This window comes from Sus scrofa, chromosome 1, assembly GCF_000003025.6.
Source record: "Sus scrofa isolate TJ Tabasco breed Duroc chromosome 1, Sscrofa11.1, whole genome shotgun sequence".
NCBI classification, from domain to species: Eukaryota; Metazoa; Chordata; class Mammalia; order Artiodactyla; family Suidae; genus Sus; species Sus scrofa.
In genome coordinates this window covers 64,224,555-64,251,167 of record NC_010443.5, presented here as the reverse complement: position 1 = coordinate 64,251,167, position 26,613 = coordinate 64,224,555, and the positions used below count along the sequence as shown (strand labels likewise).

The window sequence follows — 26,613 nt, the reverse complement described above, 5'->3', positions numbered from 1 at the left end:
GGCCACATAAAAATAAAATAATCCCAGCCATGAATGTTCATAGCAGCTTCATTTATAATAGCCCCAAACTGGGAAAAACCCAGAAGTCCTTCAAGAGGTGGGTAAATGGTTAGATCAACTGGGGTACCACAGAATACTACGTAGCAATAAGAAGGAACAAACTATTGATACATGCAATCTAGATCAATATCCAAGAGAATTATGCACAGCAAAAAAAAAAAAAAAAGTCAGTCCCAAAAGGTTAGGTAACACATGATTCCATTTATGTAACATTCTTGAAAAGGCAAAATTATAGAAAGGGAGACTAGATTAGTGGTTGCCAGAAATTAAGGACACAGGAGAGGGGCATGAGATGAGAGGGAAGTGGAAAAGGGCAACATAAAGGATCTTTATGGTGATGGAAACATTCTGTGTCAGTGTTAAGGTCCTGCCTGTAGCACTGTTCTATGGTTTTGCAAAATGTTACCACTGAAGGAAACTGGGTAAAGGTTAAGGGCACACGAATCTCTCTGTATTATTCCTTACAACTGCATTCAAAACTACAATTATTTTTAAATAAAAAGTTTTTACAAAGCCCAAAAAATAATCTTAGCCAAATAACACACATTTCAGATTTGTAAGGTGACTGCTTCAAGGTCATCCTTATTTAGTACCCTGGGATGAGGTTTCATTTAGCAATGAAAATATTTAGTAAACTCTTCACATAAAATTTTTACCTCAGGACTATATTTAAATATACCATCCCATCCCCATATCTAGTATATATAAAGCTTTGTAAATGGGAAGACTGTCCCACAGGACAATAAAGACAACCAACATCACCTACGCTGTGGGGGAAAATGGAACCCACTCTTGGTTTTCTCACACTTGAGCAAAATACAGGAACAATAACTTCCTGTATTTGCCACCAATGGTCTAATAATAATCTCTGAGCCAAAAGGTAATTAATACTCATCCATCTAATCATTGATGGCTTCAGAGTATCACTTGATGCTGAACTGATGACATGAGACTTATAAGTAAGATACTAGTGATGCATATTTATACATGATGTCCTTCTGGATAAAAAAAGCACACTGCATGTGGTCACTGAGGTATTAAGCTAATATTGTCAGAACAATACTGGAAAATAAGAGAAAAACAACTTGGTAAACAGAAGAAAATCCTGCAGTATCCCACTGGCAACAGGGACTAGGCGTGATCTTTCATGGGTCACACCATTTCACATTATTTCCCAGCTATTACATGCAATGAGGATGCAGTATCAGGATAAGTCGACTGAAAAGGCAGGGATATGCGGATTTTTTTTCTAACACTAATTGGTACACAGAGGTGAACGTGACACAATAAAAAGGGGACAAGACTTGATGTCAAAAGACCTGCTTCTGCAACTTAATGTATTTGAGCATTTATAAAAAACATACAGAGGCTCAGTTTCAATATGAAACAATGAGGATGTTACATTTATCACAGGCTCTACACAGGACTGAATGAGATAACATGTTAAAGTACTTGGTAAACTATGACATGTAGACAATAAATAGAATTAATATGATGGCAATGAACCACCAACATATGAAGCTTATGCTCAAATCAATCATCCTCTGGATTCAGGATAAAGCCAGCACATACATTCAGATGATTCTTATATAACACAATATTGTGCAATAGTGACATAAAATTTGAGAGATCTCTGTAGTTGATAAGGAACTTGCTACACAGTATTCAATTCTTCACATGTTGTAAAATGATAATAAAAGCATAGCAGATAATCTGTTGCAGATTACACCTAGCCCTTGCAATGAGCCTATTTCCACAACAACAAATTCAGCAACTCTAACCCTGTAGTTAAAGGTATGTGGCTTTGTCAAATTCAAAGTCAGAGAAGTGTGAATAAATGAAAGATGAATGAATGAATGAATGAAAAAGAGACCTAAATCTATTTGTCTCTGCATAACACTCAGCATATAATCACCTTCTTTACTTGGCTTGAGTCTCCCATTAAAATACTTGGGCTCACATCCAGGAGTCCTCTCAAATCTCAACTCAGTTAACTTCATAGCAAAGAAAAATACATATAAACTAAGCTATCTGGTTTGAGAAAACTAAAATAATGATTAACTACTTTCTTCTTGTTTTGTTGCTCTGGGGTAAATACTATAATCATGAATCTTTTCTTTTAGTTTTTTTCATTTATCCAATCCTCAATTTCTTATTGAGTGTCCACAATGGGCCAGGAACTTACTGAGTGAGAAAGAAGATTCTCATTGTTACATATACACAGCCTTACTTGCCATTCACTTCCAAGCTCTACCATAAGACTAAAGCCCTACTCTTGACCTCAAGTGTCTTAATGCACTCCTGTAAAACATACTCAGGGAGCATGGAATTAGGGGAAGAAAAATCTTTCACTTTTGGAAGTTTTATTGCAGACAGATTTTCCAACACAAGCCAAAAATCATCGTTTTATGTTGTCATTTTCCTCATGGGTTTTTTTAAATGTTGCTAGTACGTTTATACATTTTATGTTTTGTTTTGTTTTGTTTTTTTAAAAAAAAGCTGTTTAATTTGTAAACATGCCCTGGAGCATCCTGAGAGCATCAAACCTTTGAATATTTCTTTATGAACTGACTCAATAATAATGAACCAATTACAGGTTCACTGGCACATACCTGAAATGAAACCTTAAATGACCAAAAGGAGCTCACAGCCTCAAGCAGCTGCCCCAGGTCATGGATACAGAGATAGTCATATCCCTCAAACATGTGGTACTGTGATGAATGTAGATGTCCAGGAAGTACTAAAGCTGCATTTAAAGGTTAATGTTGGCAGCCTCCAAAGAAAAAGAAAAGAACCCTCAAAGGCCACTGTAAGCATGAATTTAGAGTCACAGACCACAGTGGTTCGAGTGGGGAACCCACCAGCTGAAGCACATGCCTAGCCATGGTCAGGGGCTGACTCTGCTAGCTAGGGGTGGGGGCAGTGGGCTGGGGCCAGGGCCAAGGCTCCAGGGCCTACATTTTCAATGAATTGCAGAGAACACACACAAATGCCATGCTGACCACTGACCACCCTTACAACATGAACTTCAGCCTGGCTAATGATGTCTGAATAGAATACTTCACACTGCCTTCTCTAGCTTCATCTCAGTATAAACAAGTGGGCAACATCAAATCCTCTACTTGCACTATGAAGCATCTTTGAGCATAATACACAGTGATATTTCTGCCCAAGAAGATACACTCTTTTCAGCACAATTATCACAAGTGTTTCTGAGTAGGGGAAGTGGCTTAGAGAGCCAATCTGGAATAGTCAGATATGGAAAATGGGTATGTGGCAAGATGGGCCCAGTAGAGGAGAACCAGTGGTTTGACAATCTCAAAAGACTTGCAAGGGCAGAGGGGGCTGTTGTGGGTGAAGGGAGGAGTAGAAGGTAGCAGCTGTTCCATAGGCTATCACTGAGACAAGGATCATGTTTCAGCCCCAGGTCCAGGCACCTAGAAGGAAACCCCCACGTATTTGCTGAAGGAGAGAAAATGGGAAATATGAGACTGCAGTCTGGAGAAATCATAGATCCAAGGCATCTTTAAAAGCTTAGGAGGAACAATGTGTTTGAAGAGCAAGAGAAATCTTGAAGGTGATGGAAGGATTAAAAGGAAAGAGAAACTGGGTCCAAGGACCAGAAGAAATGCCAGCCCAGCTTAGGAAACGAAGTGTGAGGCTTTGGGGACCTTCTAAGGGGCACATCCCTGCTGAAAGGATGCAGTCTTGATGAACTGAGTCAGCGAGAGAGCACAGAGTTGGGCGGGGGATGGAGGGCTTATGAAGACAGGAAAGGTCCTTTATTTTGAATGTTAGTTTTCCACAGGTAAAGGTGAAAGGTACAACAGCTGGGGGAAGGTGGAAACTCAGTCAGGCTTGGACCAAAAACAATTTGAAATAATGAGTTATATTTCCTTTAAGAAGAAATTCTTTAAGTCTCATGAATTTGCAAACACAGTGAATCTAAAAATGAAATATAGATACCACTGTGACAATGAGTCACACTACCTTTTTAAATACAAAAAAAAAAAAAAAACCTCTCTTGATTGATTGGACTGATACATTTCCCCCCCTAATTACCTTTTTACTCCCCGTTGCTGAAACAAAAACAAGGCATAACTAATCAGTCATTTCACTGAGCATCCCTGAGGCCTATTTTATCCACGCTGTCCAGAGAGCTAAACAAAAATAATCATTCGAGGTCTAGTGCAGTGAAGACCATATATATGCACAATCCTATTCTCATAGCTTTTGAAATATTTTAAACAGCACTGTTGCTTAAATAAGGGCTGCATTAAAACAGTAACTGGATTCAATGACTTAATTCATTTTTTTGAGCCTCTTCACGTGAGACTGAATTACTGCTTAATGACTCTCTTCACCATTCAAAAATGAATAGCTTTTTTTTAAAGCAAGAAATAAATAATGTGAAAATAGAACACTTGAAGTAAAATTATAATCATTACGATGCTGTCACTTTAACATCTATAGACTTAATTGTTTTACAATTGACATGTGAGAAAAAATGTCAAGGCTAGGTAGAAATATGCTGCTGAATGTTCACTGGTGGTGGGGGGAGAATCCAAAGACAACACAAATGAAAGAGCAGAACAATGATTCCGGCTCTCAGGTGCCTAATCTATGGGACCACTATGCACAGCTTAAAGACAGAAAGAAAGGATTTCCTTTACTTTTTCTTTTCCTTTATTTTTCTATTTTACAGGTGCGCATAAAAGAGGATTGTAATGAGCTGCACACTGTAAACACCAGCACTATTAGGTGCCTGCATCTTTTCTACCCTATGCTTCAAAAAGCAACAAGATTAGGTGCTGGGATTATACAGATTGAAATTTGCAACTTTTAATAACCTTCATACTTTGCAGACAAATATCTGTCTCCCTGGTTCCCTCCCCCCACCCAAGCCTCCCAAGAAGGGAAAAGGAGTCAGATGACGCCTTTGGAAACAAGAATTCATCAAACTGTTGTGAGACATGCTGGTGAGAGAAACATAAGGAGAATAGGGCCTTCGGTTCCATATATGTGCTCATTTTGAATTTACTAGCTTTGCTGGTTGGTGTAAGAAACAGTGCAGAGCAACTGTGGGAGCTGCTGCATTAGCAAACTGGCCAAAGTAGCCCTGTCATTTATACCGCCTGCCCCCCTCCCCAAACTCCCTGCACAACCGGAATGGAAACATTTGCTCTATTGGAAGGCAGTGATAAGGATGGATTTTTAAAGTTTCCATTTTTAAGTGAAAATGAAAGAAAAATGCTCTTCTAGATGTGTTGTGCCTTTGAGCTCCATTTGAAAAAAGAAAAAAAAAAGGCAGAGAAAGCTGCTGTGAAGGTCACTGAGTGAAAGAACTTCCTCAGGGCACAGAATAAATTAAATCCCAAGGAAAAAATAAAATGTGATTTCTAGAGTGTGAGGCACAAACTCCAAATGACAATGATTGACAGCCAAACTATATCCGTGCAATATCCAAGTCTGCACGTTCTCATTTACCTCAGTGTAGCCAGCAAGCGCCCATTAAACATCCGTCTGATGCCCAAATTAACCTTCTTGGCAAACTGAAAGAGGCACAAACTATCATAATCAACCTTTCATTATCACAGCAGCCTCTAGTTAAAGGGTCAGAATAATTGTGCCATCAGAGCCTTGATTGTTTTCAATCAACAGACGGCTGGAGTGACAGCTCGGTGATGGAGGGGTCTGATGAAACCGCACCAGGCCTAATCAGAGCAGATGAAAGGAAGGCATGATTGGTGCAAATGAACAGTCGTGCCTCTCCTTTTCATTTACAATCTGAAATTACTCTTAAATTTGTGGGGTTTTTTTTTCCTCCCTTATGAGCACCACTGAAAGAATGTTTGACTTGTTATGAGTTCTGACAGTGCAGAGTTATAAAACACAGGTAGGGTTATCAGCTGAGGCTTTAAGTGGGTATTCAGCATAATTCTAGCAAATTCACTCTTGAAAAGCACAAAACGACTAAAAAGGCTTCCAATGATCTAACCTCTCAGTGCTGTTTGATTAACAGACCCATTTATTCTGCTGGCATTCTAAATGATGAACAGATAAAACCGAGGGCAGAAATACCCTGTAAATGTTTTCTCTCAACCCCTCAGTTGTTTACTTCAGCACCAGTTGCTCTGCCCCACATCCTTACTGTTCTCGAAGAACATCCCATTGAGCTCAAAGGAGCTCATCCATCAGAGGACCTGGATCAAATAGGGGCGGTTTGGGGTTAAGAACATGAAGCTGCACTGGGAACCACAGAGGTAGGAAAGACTAGAATCCACCAACCCTATGCTGATATCAAAAAGAATACTGGGAGAAAGGGGATAGAAAATTCTGTGATAGACCAGGCTAAATTTGGAATAAAAGGGATTGGGAGAAAATTGAGATAATATACAGATGCATTTACATAGAAGCTATACAGACTATAGATGTGAATATCATTTAAAAATTTATCATGGGAGTTCCCGTCGTGGCGCAGTGGTTAACGAATCCGACTAGGAACCATGAGGTTGCGGGTTCGGTCCCTGCCCTTGCTCAGTGGGTTAACGATCCGGCGTTGCCGTGAGCTGTGGTGTAGGTTGCAGACGCGGCTCGGATCCCGCGATGCTGTGGCTCTGGCGTAGGCCGGTGGCTACAGCTCCAATTCGACCCCTAGCCTGGGAACCTCCATATGCCGCGGGAGCGGCCCAAGAAATAGCAACAACAACAACAACAAAAAAAGACAAAAGACAAAAAGACAAAAAAAAAAAAAAAAATTTATCATGAATGGAATATCCACTTGGAGTAGTGAAAATAAGCTGCTAACAGAGTTCCCCTGTGACACAGTGAGTTAAGAATATAACTGCGGTGCCTCACATCGCTGGGAGGTGTAGGTTTGACCCCAGCGCAGTGGGTTAAAGGATTTGGCGTTGCCACAAATGCGCAGGTCGCAGCTGAAGCTCAGATTCAATCCCTAGCCTGGGAACTTCCACATGCTGTAGGTGTGGCTGTTAAAAAAAATAGTAATAATAAGCTTCTAACTTTTGTTCTTCTTTAATCTTAGGAATTAACCATCCAATCATGAGAGTATTATGACTCAGGTCAGTACTACAAAACAAAAGTCTTTTAGCTGCAAAAATTAATATGCATGCAACATGTGATATGTGTGTGTACCTGCAAGTGTGTGTATGGTATCATACCCCAACTGCGTGTGTATAAGAGATGAGGAACAGAGTAGTTTTTAACTTCCTACTCAAAATTTTTACATAAAACTTGGGCCACTCTATTTGCTAGAGTCCGAGTTGGAATGCTATGATAAGGGTATATAATCAACAAAGTAAAAAGAATTATTAAAGACACTTTGGAATTTTCCATGCAGTATTTAGCAAAATTTGTTCCCTCATAGCTAGACTTCATTTCATGAGTTAATTGCTTTCCACAAAGTACCAAGAATATACAACATTCCCATAGTTCTACCTACATGTAAATATACTTTAAGCAGGATATTGCTAAATCTGTCCTAGGACTTTTTGCAGCATTTCAACGTTTTCATTTTGGTTTTGTTTTTTTTTTTAAGGAGACAATTCTCAAAGGAAGATATCAAGAGAATGGTTCAAACACAAGTATTGTTCCAAATTCATCCTTGTTCTCCCATCACTTGTCCCAAGTGACCAATTCTTCAACAGTCACCTTACTCCTCCCGCACACAGGTACCTCCAGCTTTCTCGGTGACCCAGTTCCATTATCTCCTGAGGGCTTCGTTCTTCTCTCAGAGTGGCATGGCTTTTTAAGGCACAACTTCCTTATGCCCGGAAGGCAGTTTTGGTATTGGTTAAATAGGAGTGGTTTGGAATACCGACAGCACATGGGACTTAAAAGGAGATTTCCTAACTGGTTCAACATGAGGACGAAAAGCAGATCAACCTGGGTCAGTGCCTATTCTAGCCCCCTAGAATCCAATGGGTGTGGAATTCATCATTCTAAAGGACTACACAGGCTTCTATGTGGCCTATATAGGACAAGAGATGGAAAAAAGCAGAAAGATTCTTCAGGGGACCTGGAAAACCTGAAGAATCAACCCCTTTGTTTACTTTATTATTCATTCTTTGTCTGGGGCTTCACTCACAGGTTACAGTCCCATCAATGGGCAGAATAAGAAACCACCTCCACCATAAAAAAAAGAAAAAAGAAGTTTCCACCATGGCACAGTGGGTTAATAATTCCATTGCAGTGGCCCGGGTTGCTGCAGAGGTGCAGGTTCCATCCCCAGCCCAGTGCAGGGGGTAAAAGGACCTATGCCACAGCTGTGGCTCAGATTCAATCCCTGGCCCAGGAACTTCCATATGGTACAAGTGCAGGCATAAACAAGCAAATAAACAAAAGTTACAAAAATAAAGATTTTTTAAAAAGAAAATCACTTATAGTCCTTGGCAGGTTCAAAGTCATTCTCACAGCCAAAGAGAAGGATGCCTAAAGTCTATTTGCCTCTTATCTAAGCGCCGTCCTTTCTGGATGGAGAATTTTAGTTTTACTTTCAGCTGTGAGTAATTTCCCATTGTGATTGGCTGACTTATAGTCAATTTAGTATAATTAATGCCAAATTACATTGTAATTCACAGAGAATTACAAATTAAAAGCTATATTAAGAGCAAATGAATTAATCAAAATTAATGATATTATGCTCACTTGTTTTAAAGTGTTAATAAGACGGGTCCTCTTAAAACGTTTAAACTTTAGCGCACCATCCATCACTCCCTTCAATTACCTGATTTCCTTGTGCGGCCAGAGGAGGTGGTGTGTGGGCATTTGTCATCAACAAGAACACACATAGAGAAGATATGTGCATTCACCCTCTGGCTGGCCTGCCTCTTTTCAGCTTCTGTTCCTAAAGCAAAAGTAGTATTTGTGCCACTTATGGAAACAGACTTGTAATACTTCCTAAAGACAAAGGAAAACAGTGCAAAAATCTCTGCTATTTATCTTTTGAGCCCATGAAGTTTTTTTTGTTTTTTTTGTTTTTTTCCTAAGAGAATTTTTCTTCCCAATTATGCTTTGGCTACCAGAATATGGAAACCTGTTTTCATTCCTCCAAGGTGCCACCCCAAGTAATGAAGAGGTGGTTAGACTAAGGAGTAGAACCTCGCCACAGAGAAAGCATTACTCCGTATTGTGGACACAGAAGTCTGAGAACGATCTTTATCTCTGAAGGCCACCGACAATTACTATCTTAGAATGGCCACGCTTCTCCTTCAGGTGTGTCAAGCTGAAAGATGTTCTTATTTTCACGTGGAGCAGAAGTTCTGGAGGCAGGGGTAGGAGAAGCAGTGTGTAAGTATGTCATTATTCAACAATAAATCCCAAGGCTTCCTCAGACAACTCTTTGGATTATAGACACGTCTAGACCTCTGGGCCACTCCACAGCTAAGTTTAGATCCTCTTCTCTAGAATGCTCTGAATGGGCAACCTCTATGGTCTGACATGGCCAACTGGCATAGCCAGTGGGCACTCAATTGGCCTGATAAGGATTCCTAGAGAATCTGCCTGATGATACAGGATATGGGGCCCAGGATCACCTCGGTTTTAAAGAGACTAACATTTATCAGAATCAATAAATTAACATTTTTCCCTTTCTCTTAAACCCCCCTATCTAGACTATCACTCAACTGTCAATTTTGCTGCATAAATTTCTTAATTTTAATATTTGAGTATAAAATGCAGATATCACGATTAATCATTTCCATTTGTTCCATCTACACTCTAACAACAGCCTGCAGACGTCCCACATGCAGTATGTAGAGCTGCAGCAGAAATAACCATGCTCTAGGTTCTTTTCCATACTGATTTAAATCTCTTGGTCAGATTTTAAAGTGATCCTCCCTTATGGGCCTTCTCTGTCTGCTTGAAACTTCATCACTTTGTACCTTGAAGGAATGACAAGGAGTTCCCTAGAGTCTACCAGAATTCTCCATTCAACTCCTTCTCATCAAACCATCTAGAGCCTCAATTTTCTAGGCTCTGATAAAGACCCTCAGCAACACTTTCTTGTATGACTTTTATTAGAGTCATTTTTGCAACTTCCCACAAAGCTTCACAACAGGTGAAGGTGAAAATTGGTAATTTATTAGGAAACATATACTGCTGGCTCACTCATTACAGAGTAATACAACTGCTTTGACTTTTGAGAAGATGCATCAGATATTTTGAGTTTCTGTTTTCTTAAGAGATTTGGAAGTATCTGAGAGAATACAGTGAGGCAGGGAAACCGATACTGTAAAAGGAGTCAACCACTTAACCTCCGTGAGCTTCCATTTCCTCACTTGTTAGAATTTGGGGAATACTTGCCTTATCAACCTTAACAAGGCTGATGAGAGACTTGGATGAAATTTTGTGTGTAAAAATGCTTTAAAAGTATAAAGCTCTCTAAGGATTGTAAAAATTATTATTGCTGTTATTATTATTGATGAACTTCTTTGCCTAGCCTCGGGGTTTCCACCTCATGTTTAGCATATAGTTAGGTTTTATTTTTAAATCCCTGATAACCAGGTAGCAGCAATATTACTGCAGGCTACCAATGCATAAGTAATATTCTCCAGTCATCTTTTTCCTTCTCACAGCAGCAACAACAAAAATATCAGTCTGGAAACAACATGAATCACAATGAAAATTAGAAGCAGAGAACATAAATATGTCATATCTCATAAATCACCTTGTTCTGTTGTGCTCATTTAGAAAAAAAAGGGGTGGGGGAGAAAAAACAACTATTAACTCATGGGAACGGCAGCACATGAATACAAGTTAGGTCTCCTATAATTTCTGATAATCACTGCCCCTCATAGCTACTTGACAACGTGGAGCTGTAGCACCGAGGATTAGCTGCCCCAAAGTCCCTCTGAAATGAATGTGTCATGCATCTCACAAAGGTACGTGGTCCAGACAAACAGCAGGGCTGCTGGTCAAGCTCCTCAGGTATGAGTCCTCAGGGAGATCACAGATCAGGACAAACGACTAATACACACTCTGGCAGCTTCAAACACCATAAATAGCAGAATTGCTCAGTGTCCAGCTGGGGGCCCTCGGAGGATCAAACATCCTCTGGGCACAGCACTACTGGGGATATGAAGGAACCACTATTTTGTTCTCTTCCCTAACATCCAGTAAAGAGGAAATGGCAATGTTCTCAGCACATCTATAGAAAAGACTGAAGGTAACTGGGAGGGACTGCCAGAGGTTTTGGGAAGAAAATTGAGAAATGGTACACATTTAAATAGTTTAAGGAATGATAAGTAAAAAAAAAAAAAAAAAAAGAGAGAGAGAGAGATACCATGAAGATGCTCTCTGAAAAACATGGTAATGACCCTGGCATATATGAACTTGAATTGAGGAAGGGAGGGGATATAATGAAAGACTGCAATTTTAGTGGGGGCGATGAGAGTTCCCAGGCCACAGTATTTTACTCCATTTCTAGTTACCAAGGTCCTAGGGTTAAGAATGAGGATACTACCTACAGAGTTTTTGGATTAAATGATCACCCACGGTCCAGTTTCTTTGAGGTGTGGACTGGTACCACAGGGATTGAAAGAGGTTTGCAAAGCTGATTAGAGGGTACGTACAATGAACAAGAGTTAACAGTGGATAAGGCTCTGACGAAAAGGCAAAGGGACACCGGGTGGTACTGAGATGTCCAAACAAAAGGATTTCATTTTCCAATCTACTCATATCATTTCGACATGCCCAAAATTAGCAAGGAAATCACTACTCTACTTGGCATGGGTCAGTCCCCACTGGGAAAGAATCAGGCCACAGAGGGGAAGAACATCAAGTATAAAGCTCCATGTCAGACTCTGTAAGATCCAGGAAAGCAGGGCCACATCAGCTCTTTCTATTATCAACTGCCCAGAACCCATCACACAGCAGGCAGCAGTGGTGCTTGATAGCACGTGACCGGGCAGAAGAGGCGCTCAATGACAATTTGAAATGAATGAAAGATCGAATTAAGCACCTGGAGCAGAGAGTTAGAGACACAGGCATGAAGGGAGGCAGAGTTGGCTGTTATCCCTTTAATCTACAGTCACTTCACCAGAGAACAAGAATGGCCAAGCCCTTCCTAATTTTTTTTTAAAGTCACAGGATTAATCTGATGCACCTCTGGTCCACCATGCCCAAGTACTTTTGCACGTCTATTATGAATGTAGAAGTTGTGGACCAAAGTAGGGGAAAAAAAACCCCAAGAATTAGAAGACATGAATTTGATTTCTAGCTTTGTTACCTCAGTTTCCCCATTTGTTCCCCAGGAGAGCAAAGCAGTGCAAAACACAGAAGCATCCTGGAAACTGTGATGTGATATTCTAATGTGAAGTATGATGATAGCATTAGTGGATGCATACTACTGTTTGAAGTCCTGCTTCACCCTGCCTAGAGGTGCATTTGAGACAGTTTATCATCTAAGAGATAAAAGATGAGAGCTGAGGACGTCACTGGTGTCCTCTATTTTCCATCTATAAAGGGATAGTAGCTTTTTGTTTGGTTCACTTTCTGGGACTCCTTTTGAGGAAAATGTCTAAATCAAACCCTAAAGTGGGTGGTTTGCAGAGTAGATAAAAGCTCAGGAGGGGCTTGTCAAAAAAAAAAAAAAATCACTGCGTCTGAGGATGCTGACTGCTCTAAACAATATGCAAGCTACATCTCTAGGGATATAAAGTGAATGTGTTGTTAACAGTGTGACTACAGAAGCACATTTCCAACAAAAATACAAGGAAAAATGCAGTTTTAAAAGGTCAAACTCATTTTGTATACCAATTTTCCTAGACTAAATCCAGCCTTATGTAGGAATAGTAGGATGTCTAATTATCCATTCAGTACATTTTAATATGAAAACCATACATTACTGTTTTTATTTATTATTTACAGAGTGTAAGAGAATACCACAGTAGCACTCAACACAAACCCTGCAGGCACTGCCTCTGCCTTTGGGGGTGTATAATCAAAGACAAATGTAAACATGGTCACCCACCCTCACCCCCACCCCAAACCAGGTAACATGGTCCCTCTTTGCCAAACTAAAATGGGACAGGAGTGGGATACAGGAGATTTTCCCTGCTAAAGGTCTGACCTTGTCTGACATCAGTGATATGACCAATGAATTGTTTGGTCCTATTTCCACCAAAGTCCAGGAAAAGTTAGACTCAAATATAAGAAGCAGCCCTCCACCCGAGGTTAATGAAGGAAGAAAACCACTGTCAGATGTACTATCTTTATAAAATAGTAAGATGAGCCCTCTTCACGAAAAGTAGGAACCAGTTAATAAATTAATAGTTCAAGGTAAATAAAGCTTCACAGAGATGACACTAAACTAAAAATCTCTAACCCAATAATTAAACATTTTTATAAAGCTTTTTACCCTGGGACCTAGGTTCTAACATTGTGCTGAGCACATTACAGGTGCTCAAGAAACACTCATTTGTATTTCTATAAACTATCCATTTTTAAATATCCTTGTTTCTGCTACTTCAGAGATGAAATAATAACCCAGAGAGCTGGATTGATGGTTTAAAATTCAGAAGGATCCTTCCCAATTGAGGTGGGGCCTGGAAGAGGGAAATGGAGGTAGCTAACCTGTACTCTGCCTTCCATTCCATAGTTTGGGGCATTTAATTTTGGGCTTAATAAATAATGAAGGACAGAGAGCCACACCTTATTCCTATGCTACCAAATATAAGAATTTACATTACATTCAGGTTTGTCCATAAACTATACTCTCACGGAAAGTAATCTCCTCATTCTCAGAAAAGAGAATCGGACATACAAAAGGCAGAGAGTGCACTTTCCTGAGGAAAAAAAAAAAAGATTAGCCAGAGCTTCCTATCAAATGAAAACAGGCCCAAAATGTGGAAGTGGTATGGAACTGTTTCATTATTTCCTCTAAGGTTTTAGAGCAGCACTCCCTGCTCGTAGTCTAAAATTATATGTTGAATCTAACAGGAGAAATTTAACAGGGCCCTGTTGAAACAAAGCCCTAAGTTAAAGCTAAAACCCGAAAGCAAAATAAAACCAGTGGAGATTTGCCAGGTCACGGATGTGAGTGACCTCATGCCCCGTGTATCCTTTTCAGCTGATTTGCTCATTTTTAGTCTCTTCTTTCTTTGAGCCCAATAACCAATTTGGTGTCTTTCATCTGGAACCTGAGAAATTGCTGGCCTTGAACCCTAAGACCAAACTGTTGAGCTGAATACTTTTAAAAAGATTTTTTTTTGAGGGGATTTCTCTGTCCTTGTAAATCCAAAGTGTGTATATGGTGCAGTCTCTATATTGCCTGTGAATATAAAGTGAAGTTAACAGACTGAGTAGTTTCAGGCTATGCAAGGCAGAAAGAATTGTCTAGGGGGGATGAAGAAGCCTTCTGTGAGTGAGGAGACTTAAAAGTTTTAAAAGATCAGATAAAAAAAAAAGACAGAGAGAAGACATAAAGCATAATTCTGGGGGATTTCACAGGTGTCCAGATCCACAGGATGGTCATTACGGCTGCGGCACATTTTAGCAAGAAAGGGACTGGATAAGGAACAGGAAAAAGTGAGAAAAAAAAAAAAAGAGTTTCTTTAGTGAGCACAACTTAATGGTTAATGGTTCTTATGACACATCTTTAGAGCCAAACTGGGTAAAGTTTGATGAATAATAAAAATTAGGCTTCTTGCTAAATAAAGTGAATATTCCAGGTTAGACAGTGGAAGAGCCACATGTGTAGATGTGCGTGTGTGTGTGTGTGTTTACTGAGTTCTCACAAATTACCAGTCGCACATATTAATCAAACAGCACTACGCCTCCCTCTGCTTTTCTATTACTTGTCCTACTTTGTGCCAATTTCCTTTTTTCCTCCCCAACACCCCTTGCTTCGCTGTTCTTCTTTAAGACACAGGATAGGGATTTGTCAAAGTCAATGAGCACTTTATTACAGTGAGAACGTCCCGTAATGAACAATTCAGCAATTTAATGAGATTCTGTAGATCTGTCTCCAGCCTGTCCATCAAGTTTCACTTCTATAAAGCACCCTGACACTAATCCTCTGGCATACCCAATCTTCACCCTGGGCTGAATATTAGATTCTTCCATGGTATATTGCATTTCTAGTATAACCTCAGCAAAAATGATGAACTTAACGATACTTGAGGCAATATAACTGGACTGATTAGATTTTTCTCTATTGGGTTGAGTATGAGGGAATTACTTATTTACTAAGATAAAGCAAAAACAGTTTCTTATTGCCTACTGAATGCCTAAATTGATAATATTTATATGAGTATTTTAATTCTTTCTTGAGGACCAGGCATAAAAAAATATTGCCTGCAGTGGAAAGCAGCTTTTGAAATTCTACATTATAATATTAGTAGCCTTTACAGAGGTCATTATGATAACTCTTATGTGGATAGTATGGAATTTTTTGGACACTCAGACATCTGCACATTACCATGTTGATATCTGGCAGTGCCTTCAATAAGAGACAGAAGCCACAAAAAGAGACAGAAGCCACAAGGATGGTTGGCTCAGATCTCAAATTTGGTTAGAAATAAATGCAGAATTCATTCTAATTATTGCAAGTCTTCCTTTTCTAAGTAAGAAAAATTGGCAACTCCCCACTTTGAATTGACCAGAGTAATTCTGATGATTTGTGTTTTTCACAGATAATCAGAATTCGTATAAAAAAAAAATCATCCTCCCCAATATTTATGATGTCTGCCTGAACAAACATTATCAGAAATACCTAAGAAGTGGAAAATAATTCATGGCTTGTATTTTCTTGTCAAGACAGTGTGGAATACTGGAGAGGCGTCGGCAGGTGTCAGCATACGTGGATTTGAGGACTGGCTCTGCTCGTAACCCTGAGGCAAGACACTGAAGCCTCATTTTGCTTGTCTGGAGGATGGAATGATAACAGCCATCTTTCAGGCCTGCTGTGATGATAAGTTAATGAGACGCAAAGAGCCTGGAAGGCCCTCAGTGCACCACAGCTCTTATCATCCTCACTGGTGGAAGCAACAATGAAGAGGGAAGTTGCTAATTAAAGTAAGATAAAGAAAGAAATAAGGGAGAAAGGCATCAGGAAAATCATTAATCAGTAGAATTAGATGCTGGATAATTAACAGCTACCTTTGACTCTGTTTCGGCCAGAATTAAAGTAGACTTTGAACATCACGTGACAAGATACAAAGTATTCATTGCCTCATCAGCTAATAGAAGGTTTCCTATTTCCCCCTGTATTCTGCATATAAATATTTTTCAAATGATCATGAAATCTTTTTTTTTTTTTTTTGCTATTTTTTGGGGCCACTCCCGTGGCATATGGAGGTTCCCAGGCTAGGGGTCTAATCGGAGTTGTAGCCACTGGCCTACGCCAGAGCCACAGCAACGCGGGATCCGAGCCGCGTCTGCAACCTACACCACAGCTCACGGCAATGCCGGATCGTTAACCCACTGAGCAGGGGCAGGGATCGAACCCGCAACCTCATGGTTCCTAGTTGGACTCGTTAACCGCTGCACCACGACGGGAACTCCTGATCATGAAATCTTGAAGGTATGGCACCCTAGAAGTAACAGCAGGGTTAGCCAGTGCTTCAGAGAGTGAGACAGAAAAAGTGGGGGTAAATGGACTCTGTTTCCCAAAGACACTATGTGGATTGTTCAAGGATAGTCACTGAGGATGAGCAGAAATGGATTTAAATTGAATAAGCAACTTGAAAATACAAAACATCCTCCAGTCCCCCAGACAAAGAATATTTGAAAAGAATGCTATGTCAGGCAAAAAGGCAGGGCTGAGGAAAATGGCCATGAATGCAGAATGAACTAAGGAGGGAGATTTTTCCACTGCAGAGCAAGGGGAGCTTCGTCTCATTTAAGGCCCCAGCTGCTCTCCACTGCAACAAAGAAAGGTTTCTGAATTGTTTAGAGGAAAGCCCAGAATTTATTCTGATTCCATTGGTCTTAAATACGCATAACTATCCTTCTACAATCCATTTTTCTTATATTCAGTTTAGAAACTATGTTTGTCAGGGGAATAAAAACCCTTGGCTCTTTCTGATGGAAGCAACTTAGGTTCTGGGAAGCCAGGTGAAGGTCTGAGGACTCTCACCTGTGGTTCCCTGAGTTAAGCTGAGCAGCCCGAGGCCTCAAGCCTCAAGGGCTGATGTTCTCCAATTACTTGCCCATCAAGGAGCGCGACTTCTAAGACTTCAACACCAGTGTGGACCAAACCAGATGAAATAGCTGTCATTGTCCCTCAACCCCTTAACTTTTAATCATGCTATGTCTTCACGCCAAAAGAGGACCCATGCAGAGCGCCCTTACCTGCCAGATCTGCTCTTCACTCAAGGAGGTCAGACGGTCGCTTTTCAGGACCTCCTGAAGCAGACAATAAGGGAGCGTTAGAATGTCTTCCGGGCGACTCTTCAGGAGTTCAGAGAGATGTTTCACTAAGAAATCGATCACTGCCTTCTCCAACAAAGTGAGGTTAAAGAGGTCAGCAAGTCTGTACAGATCCAAGTAATTAAAGCTATTTAATTCCTGGGTGCCAAAAAAAAAAAAAAAAATGGAAAAAAAGATCTCTTAGAAATCAATCCAAGAAAGAGCAAGCAAGAAATTCAGATTGACTCCCTAAAGTCTGCCCAACAGGAGTGGGAGAAAAGGACCTGCACTCTGGTTGACAATGTCAACAAGATCCTCAATGGTAAGGCTCTGGGCAGAGAACTGCTGTTGTGGAATTTAACTTTCCCCCTCTTGAAACCCATATACTTAAAGACATCTTAAAGGGATTGAATGGGGTTTCTGGTTTAACTGGCTAGGAAAGCAGTTTTTCTACCTTTGCCATATTTTACAGTTCTCAGGAGGTAAGTTTCTTCTCCTAAAGATAATGTGGGGCAGAGTGGGAGCCCTGATTAGATAACAGACTATATGAAGACAGACTAACCTCTTTCCAAAACTTCAAATTCAGGGCAACTTTGAGTAAAAACTACCTAACCTGACTTAAAAAACCAAAACAGATTTTTATATGCAAAGTCTCAAGAAATGAAGAAATCTCACAGAAAAGATTCCCATCCTGAATAATTCTATCTACATCAAAGTCACCTGAGATGGATGATTTATAATTGTTCTTTGCTTTCTGTTAGCCTCAAAATTCAATCAACAACAATCTTCAAAGAGTTTCTATAGCAATGCTTCTTTTACCTATCCCTACAAGTTCTCAAACTCATAGCCAGGGCATAAAATAAGGCCCCCAGGGAGCCAGGACATCTGGAAAAATGTTGCCTTGTAACTCCTACTAGAACCATAGTGGGCATGCAGGTTTGTTAATAGAAAACTCACCTCTTTCCAGTAGACTGAGTGGGCTGGGTCCTAGTTTCCCCTCATTTTCAACTTGTAATTTATTATTATTAGGTGAGCAATATTTTCCCATAACTTAAGGAATGCAGAATACCATTAGAGAGCTATTTTATTCTATTGATCTATTTAAGTATTTTCAACATATTTATCCCATTTTCTAGTAATATAACAGTATTAAGAACTCTTTCTAAAATAGTTATATTCTATGTCAAGTATTTGTTTCTCTAATATTTGAAAGCTTAAAGGAATATGGGCTGAATCTGCCCTGTCTGACATGTAGCTATTGAGCATTTGAAATCTGGCTAGTGTGATATGAGATGTGCTATAAGGGTTAAATATATACCAAAAGCAAGGAGTAAGAAAAATAAAATGTAAAATGTTTCATAAATAATTTTTAAATTGATTATGTGTTGGAAATGGTATTATTCTGGATATAGTTAGTTAACTGTATCATAATTAATTCCACCTGCTTCTGTGTACTTTTTACTAGAAAATTTAAAATTAACATACATGGATTCCATGATGTTTCTCTTGTACAATGCTGTTCTAAATAATGAAATGTATAATAAAGAACGTATAAAAACAGATCTCAGAGTAACAGCTGCATCATCACCACAGCTTCCTGATTCATTTTTTTTAAATTCTAGATTCAATTTCTTTCAGTGGGAGATGACACTTTAATTACATTCCTAACAGGAGTCAAGCTACAGGACTTCAGGAATCAGCCATAAGAGCCTGGCTCTTAATAGCTCTATTTGCCAACACAATTGAAAAGGAATAAATGTTTATCTTTAAAATGAAGTTTACCACAGTTGCCCACTAAAATCCATTACAACTTAAGTATCTAAGGGCCCATTCACAGCCATTCAATAAAAACATCCTGGCTTCCCATTCAGCAGATTTTATCAAAGGAATACTGAAGATTTTGACTCCATCTCCAATTTTTTTCAAGTTATGTTTAAACTTATTCTCCAAATCTTGCTCTTTAGGATTCGTAAATTCTACTGTGGGAGAAAAGAAAGTATAACCTTTGCACGTGGAGCTTCCACAGCAAACTTTAGGAATATCTCCTCGGGATAAATAAGTTATTTCTGGTCAGTGCATCTATGAAGCAAGTTGAACTGTTTCAGGGCCCTGGATATGACTTCAGCATCCCAGTGAGTCACTGTAGAGTCTCCCAGAAGTGTGATTGGGGTGGGAGCACAGTGTCAGCACCTTTCAGGTAAGGAAGCTCAAGCCTTGGCTCAAGGTCCTGCTGCAATGCCCGGTGGCACCACCCAGAAAAATGAGCCTGAACAGAGGCCATAACAACCAAGCTCTGCAAAATAACAGGTGGATGGGTACAGCTCAGGAATGGTGTTTTCTTCCCACTTGTTCTGTGAGAAAGGTGTATATGACTGAGTTTGGGACTGGATTATGCAGCAGCAGTCAAATATTCTTTAGTAAGTATCCTTATCTTTACATTGAGATAGTGAGTTTCTTCTGATTGGAAGCTTGCAACATAAAAGTAAGCCAGTTGAAAAGCGGGTGAACCGGAGAATTAATTTAACTTAATATGGGAATTTTAAAAGTGTGTTTCCTTTCTGCTGTGTTCCTTTTGAATGTAATTATTTAACGCTTGCTTCCAGAGTCCTGAAATATTTTGTTTCCTAAGGGTAAAATTTTAGATAACCCCCAAATCCAATCCTTTCAAATTAACAAAGCCTTTCAAATTAGTGGAGAACTATAAAGACTAAAAGGACAAGTGTCACTGGCTAAGTGAACAGCAAAGGGGGACTAAACTGATACATATTTGTGTACGAGAGAAACAGTAGTTAAAAGTCTGCTCCCTGGGAGTTCCCATGGTGCCTCAGTGGAAACAAATCTATGCAGCTTGGATCCCACATTGCTGTGGCTGTGCCATAGGCCTGTGGCTACAGCTTCAATTCGACCACTAGCCTGGGAACCTCCATATGTCGAGGTGAGGCACTAAAAAAAGACAAAAAAAAAAAAAAATTTTGCTAACTTTACCTTTTCATTTCTCTTCTGCTTAAAAACATAATTTCCCCACATCTCCAGTGCTTTCCATGTATGTCAAAGATTTCTCTCCCCCTTGCCCCATATACTTAGCACCTCAGTAGTTACACTGTATAATGTGGGGCATTGAGGAAAAAAAGAAACCCTTCATTGAAACCTTGATACATTCCTCCTATTGGTGCCAACATGCTTATGTGAATCTTAAGCAAAATCATCATTTCTTTTCCTTTTGGCTAAGACCACGTTCAAGCAAAATAATCACCCATAATGCTGCTTTTAAGGATTCCTATTAACGTGACAGGAGGGAGGCGGGAAGCAATGATTAAACTGCATTAAATGCCCACCTATAATACTCTTCATGGAAGAAAAAAATCATCACTGTTATGGAAATAGCACCATTATGTTTCTGGTTATAAAAAGAAACAAATGTTCATAAAATTCAGGAAGTACAAAGTATGGAAAAGAAAACAAAAATCATTCATATTTCACCATGCAGAGATAATCACTATTAATGTTTTTATAAATATTTCTAGACTTTTTAAAAAATAAGGCTTTTATATATCAAAGAAAGAGAAAGAATAATAATTGAATTCAGGAGCAGAATAAACCAGCAGCAGCCATAGGCACTTGGAGGCAATCCAGGTAGGTGGAGAAGAGCAAAGACTATAGAATCAGGCAGACCTGGTTCAAACCCAGTCCTAATACTTACTGTTGGCTATGACCTTGGGTCAGTCACTGAAATTCTGTTATTTCCCCATTACAAAATAAAGAGTTCACCCAGTTTATGTGGTTATCATGGAAATAATGAATGAAAAACACTTATTACAGAGCTCGGCACCAAGTCAAGAAAGTAGACTTGGCAGGTAAGGAACAATCAAGCATATGAGCATCACTGTTTGCCATCCATAAACCCTGATGCAAGGAGGTCAAAGTGAAGAATGTGGTCACTTTAGCTATCAAAGTCTTAAATAAGATGCACCATTAGGTTAAGGAAAAGGCGGATAGCCAATGTAAAAACCATACAATTGAATTATACACTGATTATATATTAATGTCTCCCATATCTATATTTCAAGCCCAACTCCCTTCCCTAAGCTCTGAATTCTTTTCCCCAAATGCTGATAAGAGGGCATCTTCTCTTGGATATTCCTAGCCCACACTGGACTTACTTTTTGCAAACTTGCATCTTCTCCTATATCCCCTTTCTTAGAGAATGACCACATCCTGTCCCCATAGCAGGATCCTAAAAGGTGGCCCATACTCTTCCCTCATAGCCCACTGGTCACCTAAGTCCTGTTTGCTCTTCTTCCTTGGCATTTCTTATTCTGTTTGTCATTCCCTATCCAGACTTCCCACAACAGGGTCCTGAACTACAATTCTTGCCTCCAGTATTAAACTCTCAATCCTATCTTTTCACAAGAATCTGACTATACTGGTCATCTATGTAAAACCCATTCATAGGTACCCATTTGCTTAATGGAAGGAGTCCAAACTCAGTAATAGCCCATAGCCTTCCATGACCCAGACCTGCTGACCTTGCTCTGCAGTATAACAGACCCGCCCACCCTTGCCTGGCTTCTGCCATTCCAAGGACCTACACATTCACATCACGCGCCAGGCATAAGCACAACAATGACAAGGAAAAAGAGACAGGTCCTAGGCCTCATGGAGTGTATAGTCCATTGGAAGAGTGAGCCATTAATCAAACAATATTATAAATAAATGGAAAAATATAATTGAGGTAAAGGTTACAAAGGGTAGAATATAGAGCTATGAATGCCCAGAAGGGTGGAAAGTCAGCAAAGGCTTCCTAGAGAAGCCACATAGAGCTGATAACTGAGGGAAGAGCAGATATTGACTTAGCAAAGGGTAGGGTAGGGATGCATATTAACTATATACTCTGACTTTATGGTGCTCTGGCATCTGGGGCCTCATTGACTGAGGAAAGACTGCTCCTTCCAGGACTAGCCAATTTTTTTTTTTAGAGCTAGAAAAACAACTCACCCAGGAATGCATCTTTCATATGCAAACTAGCTAGCTCCTACACTCCAGGTGTCAATGTTCCTGTGCCCTAATAATCCCAGGGCCAAGTACTGGACAACTAAAGATGGCCTATATCCCCCAGAGCATGCTTAAACTATTCAAACGAGCCATCATAGGACTACTTCTGCTCTTGCCCGCTCTCTTCCCTCACTTCTTCTACCTCCTGACCAACTCTGGTGCTTCCCTCTGTGGCTCTGTGTGCTAGGCCATGCCCCCTTTTCTTGGGAACTGTCAGTAACAGAGCTCTTTTCAATGGCAGTTGTCTCCTGATCAGTTGGCTTCACCGGATATGAATAATAATAAAACTTATAATTTAAAACATGATGGTTGGTGATGGGATTGAGGGAGAATATTCCAGAGGAAGCAGCATTTGCAAAATTCCTATGGATGAGGATCGTGTTTTCATTAGCATGTCCCCCTTCCCCTCCCAACCCCCCTCTATCACATTGCTCCATTTTATTTGCCTCTAGCAATCATCACTGTCTATAATCATCTTCTGCATTTACATGGCTACTTATTCATGACATAGTTGCCCCCTTTCCCCAGCCCCTATTAAGAAAGTTCTCTGGGAGAAAGGACCTGTTTTACTGACTACTGTATCCCTAATGCCCCCAAACGGTGCCAGGCATGTGGTAGGGACTCAAGCCACACTTGCTGAATGAATGAACCCATTTCACCCTTTCAGCTTCCCTGGTTCAGATCGAATTGACCACTTCCTCCTTTGTGCTTCCACCCTGTCCCCTGCAGATTTCTAGCATGTAAGTAAATGCTCTTTGATTACAGATCTGCTTACTGAATCTAAGGTCCTTGGTGCCAAAGATTGTATTGCATCCCTAACATGTATGAGGGAGCAGATGCTCAATATATAATAGTTGAATGAAAGAATGTCCATGAATGTTTTCTATTTATTTATAATCAAGCAAAAACAGAATAGGCCATGCCTTTCCAACATGTCTACTCAATTCTGAATATCATCCAAATTGGCCCAATTTCATATCTCATTGGCCTTCCTCATCTTCCTTTTCTCTCTGGCCTCTCAACACATACACATGAGGCAAAACCAGTGGCCAGTTTTACTAATGGGAAAACCATTAACAGTGGCTAGAGTGGAAAGTGTTAATGGATAAGTGCAATATAATAGCTCTGCTGTGAAAATAATTTTCAAATACTTCGATCCACCCCAAATTTCTTTTTCAGCCCAAGAAAATTATTTTCTCTATCAATCGGCTATTCAGATCAAAACAGCTTTTCAAATGATACTTGGTTCTAATTATGAGATTGTCTCCCTTCTCTTATATTCTACGACTTAGAAATCCAAGTACTCAGGTAGAGGCAGTGGTTTTGAATTGAAGTTATAGCTCAGCAACAAGAAACTCTCTTGAGTAAAAGGAAATCTTTTTCTCTTTTTCTAAAAAGGTTTCATTTCTGTCACACTCTTTCCACTTGAAATTTAGTTTCTATTCAGAATTATGGTGCATACATTGTTGGTCTTTGGGGACTCTTTTTAATAGTATTTATTTTCCTTTGGTTTAGGGCTATTCGGCTTCTCTCTTCCCTTCTATTTGTTTGTTATAGTGTGAATGACAAGTTAAATAACAGAAGAAGAGCCATAAAATGTGTCCCCAATACTATACTAGCTATGGAATAAACGTCAGTTTCCCAAGTGCAAGAATTCTTCAACCTTATATACTGCCCAAATTCAGTCTTTTGGTGTGGTTTATTCCCCTAATTAATGATAATGGTTATTCCCCAGATTACTGAATATGGCAAGGAAAAGAAAGCCAAACACTGTCTTATTTGGCGTTATATTCAAATATAATTTTTTTCTTTTTTTGTTTTTTTTCTTTTCAAATATAATTTTTTTGTGAGGCAAATTATCAGGTGGTAAGGCTGTGAGTGGGGAGGAAGTAGGGCAGTTGGGGGTCAGTGGGGAAACCTGGGATCCTTTTACCACTTTTCCCAAACCAGGGGAGGCAGCAAAAATCCGCCTTTGTGATGGATGTCTCCTGGTGGGGTTCTCATTGGTAGCAGAGTAACTGGCCATTGTTTTAGCAAGTATCTTTCAATATCCCAATTAGTATTAGTGATGAAAGTTCCTACAAGACTTTATCTATATTATAATTTAGAGAAGATTTAAGCCTATGCCTGAACTAATGTCACCCAGACTCACTTGCATAACTAAGATACTTTCTGGAATGAGAGAAAAACATACAGCTTTACAGCTGAAGTCTGCATGCTCACCATGCATAACCCACAGCCTAGCTCCCGTATGCCACAACATAGAGATGTGTGTTGATGTATGCCAACAGCAATACAGGCTGAGAATCAATAATGGATAGGCTAACACATAGTCTATATTTGTTTCAGTCACACCCCTGTGTCTCCCAGCCTATCAGTAACCTCTTGCCCCCCTAGCACTGCAGTGTACTTATAGCCCTGGCACAGGATGCATACAGAACACAGAAAATATCTGTCATCTTGTGACTGCAGCCACTGTAGATGATCCCCAATATCTGCCCAGTAAATACTCTTCCTCAAATCTAGGAGTCCTTGTTAAACTGACAAGATCTGGAAATCGGATGAAGATGCTCTGAGTTAACACAAAGGATAACCATGCAAAAACATGGCCTTAATAACACCGATTTCTCTTCTTGCCTCATGTAGCTCTGAGAACATTACTGACTTATGCAACAAAAAGAAACATCAATAACCTGTACTATCAGTATGGAAAACTATGACTTATGCTCAAGATAATAAACAGCTTCTCTCAAGGTCAAAATAAAAGTAACACCATTTTCATTTCTTGAATTTTTCCCTTTCTCAGACAACCAAGTTGAACAGGATTCCAGATTTTTCTAGGTAAGAACACGCAAAAGATGTGACTATTTTGACAATGCTATTTTTCATCATTACAATTATAACTTTTCCAATTATTAATGCCCTTCACTTATACCCCCTTCAAAATGTCACCTCAATTACCACATGTAAATACTTCATTACAGATAAAGATGGTCAGGAGATACAGTGGTTTCTATGCTTCTCATATAATAGCACACATAAAAATTGAAGTTCTATTATAAAATGTTGATATTATATCACATTTTGAGGACTCTTCTAAATAAAAAGTTAACCATGTTATGTGAAAAAAAAATCTTTTTTAAAAGGCTATTCTCAAATAGATTCCAAGTAGCTTGATAAAGCCACTCTGCATATAAAACCAGTATGATTTAATTTTTAGCAATGGTAACTAAAAGTTAAATAAAAACATTGTATTGACTGCTTATAGAGACCAATACCAACCTAGACGTAGTACACAGAAACCAAGTTCTTTCTCACTAAGTCCCAATGTTTACCACTTCAAATTGCCCATCACATACCAATGAACTTGTCGTAAGATACTCATGGATATATCTTCCAATAAGTAAAACCATTGCTAGTAAAAAGTAGATTTTACATCTTACGCTTTTTGTATCCTCTATGATGCCAGCTGCAATGCTTTATCACAGATTGTAAATAAAAATATTTGTTGGATTAAGGATTTTTAAAAAGCAGCATGTTTTTTTTTTTTTTTTAATTTTTTAAAGCACACCATGACTTCAAATGAAAAGAGGAAATGACAGTTTGGTTATAGGTCTGATTTCATAATTGGGCAAAATGAACAGATTGCTCACCATTAACTGGGGCAGGTGCTCTCAAACATTTGATCTGAATTTAGAAAATTCTCTCTTGATGCTAACTACTCATCAGGGTTTTATACAATCAGTAAACATGGTGGAACACCCATTTGTGGTACCAGATGCATCAGGCCTGGCTTCTGCAGTGAGGCTTGGGTCCTCTGTCCTTTCACATGTTGATTTTTTTCCTTCCCAGAGGTTGAAAAAGGAACCTTACATCTCTTTGTATATAGTGACAACTAGAAATACATAAATGTCCATGCTGTTTGCCAAAAACATGTCAAATATTACCAGTGTTGGGGAGAGGACAACGACTAGCATCAGACTGCACCTCCTACGTTGGAAGGACTGTTCCCTCTTATGACTTCTAATTTCAGGAGCTATTTGTACACCCAGATCATTTGCTTAACCCTTTTCTGTAACCCTTCGCTACAACTCTTTGTTGTAACCATTTGGTGATTACATACTTTTTCCC

General features: G+C 39.5%; 1 protein-coding gene across 24 annotated transcripts in view; it reads right to left on the bottom strand.

The window, feature by feature from the left end:
• KLHL32 (kelch like family member 32) overlaps positions 1 to 26,613 on the bottom strand; it is a 228,515-nt gene that overhangs the window by 56,016 nt on the left and 145,886 nt on the right. For 21 of the 24 annotated variants that reach the window (XM_021073289.1, XM_021073272.1, XM_021073224.1 and 18 more), the window contains one exon: positions 17,374 to 17,589. The exons of 2 other annotated variants lie outside the window; for them this stretch is intronic. In XM_021073289.1, the coding sequence (XP_020928948.1) occupies positions 17,374 to 17,589 (216 nt within the window). The remainder of the gene's footprint in view (positions 1 to 17,373; positions 17,590 to 26,613) is intronic. One more of the 24 variants, XM_021073284.1, reaches the window with a different exon arrangement.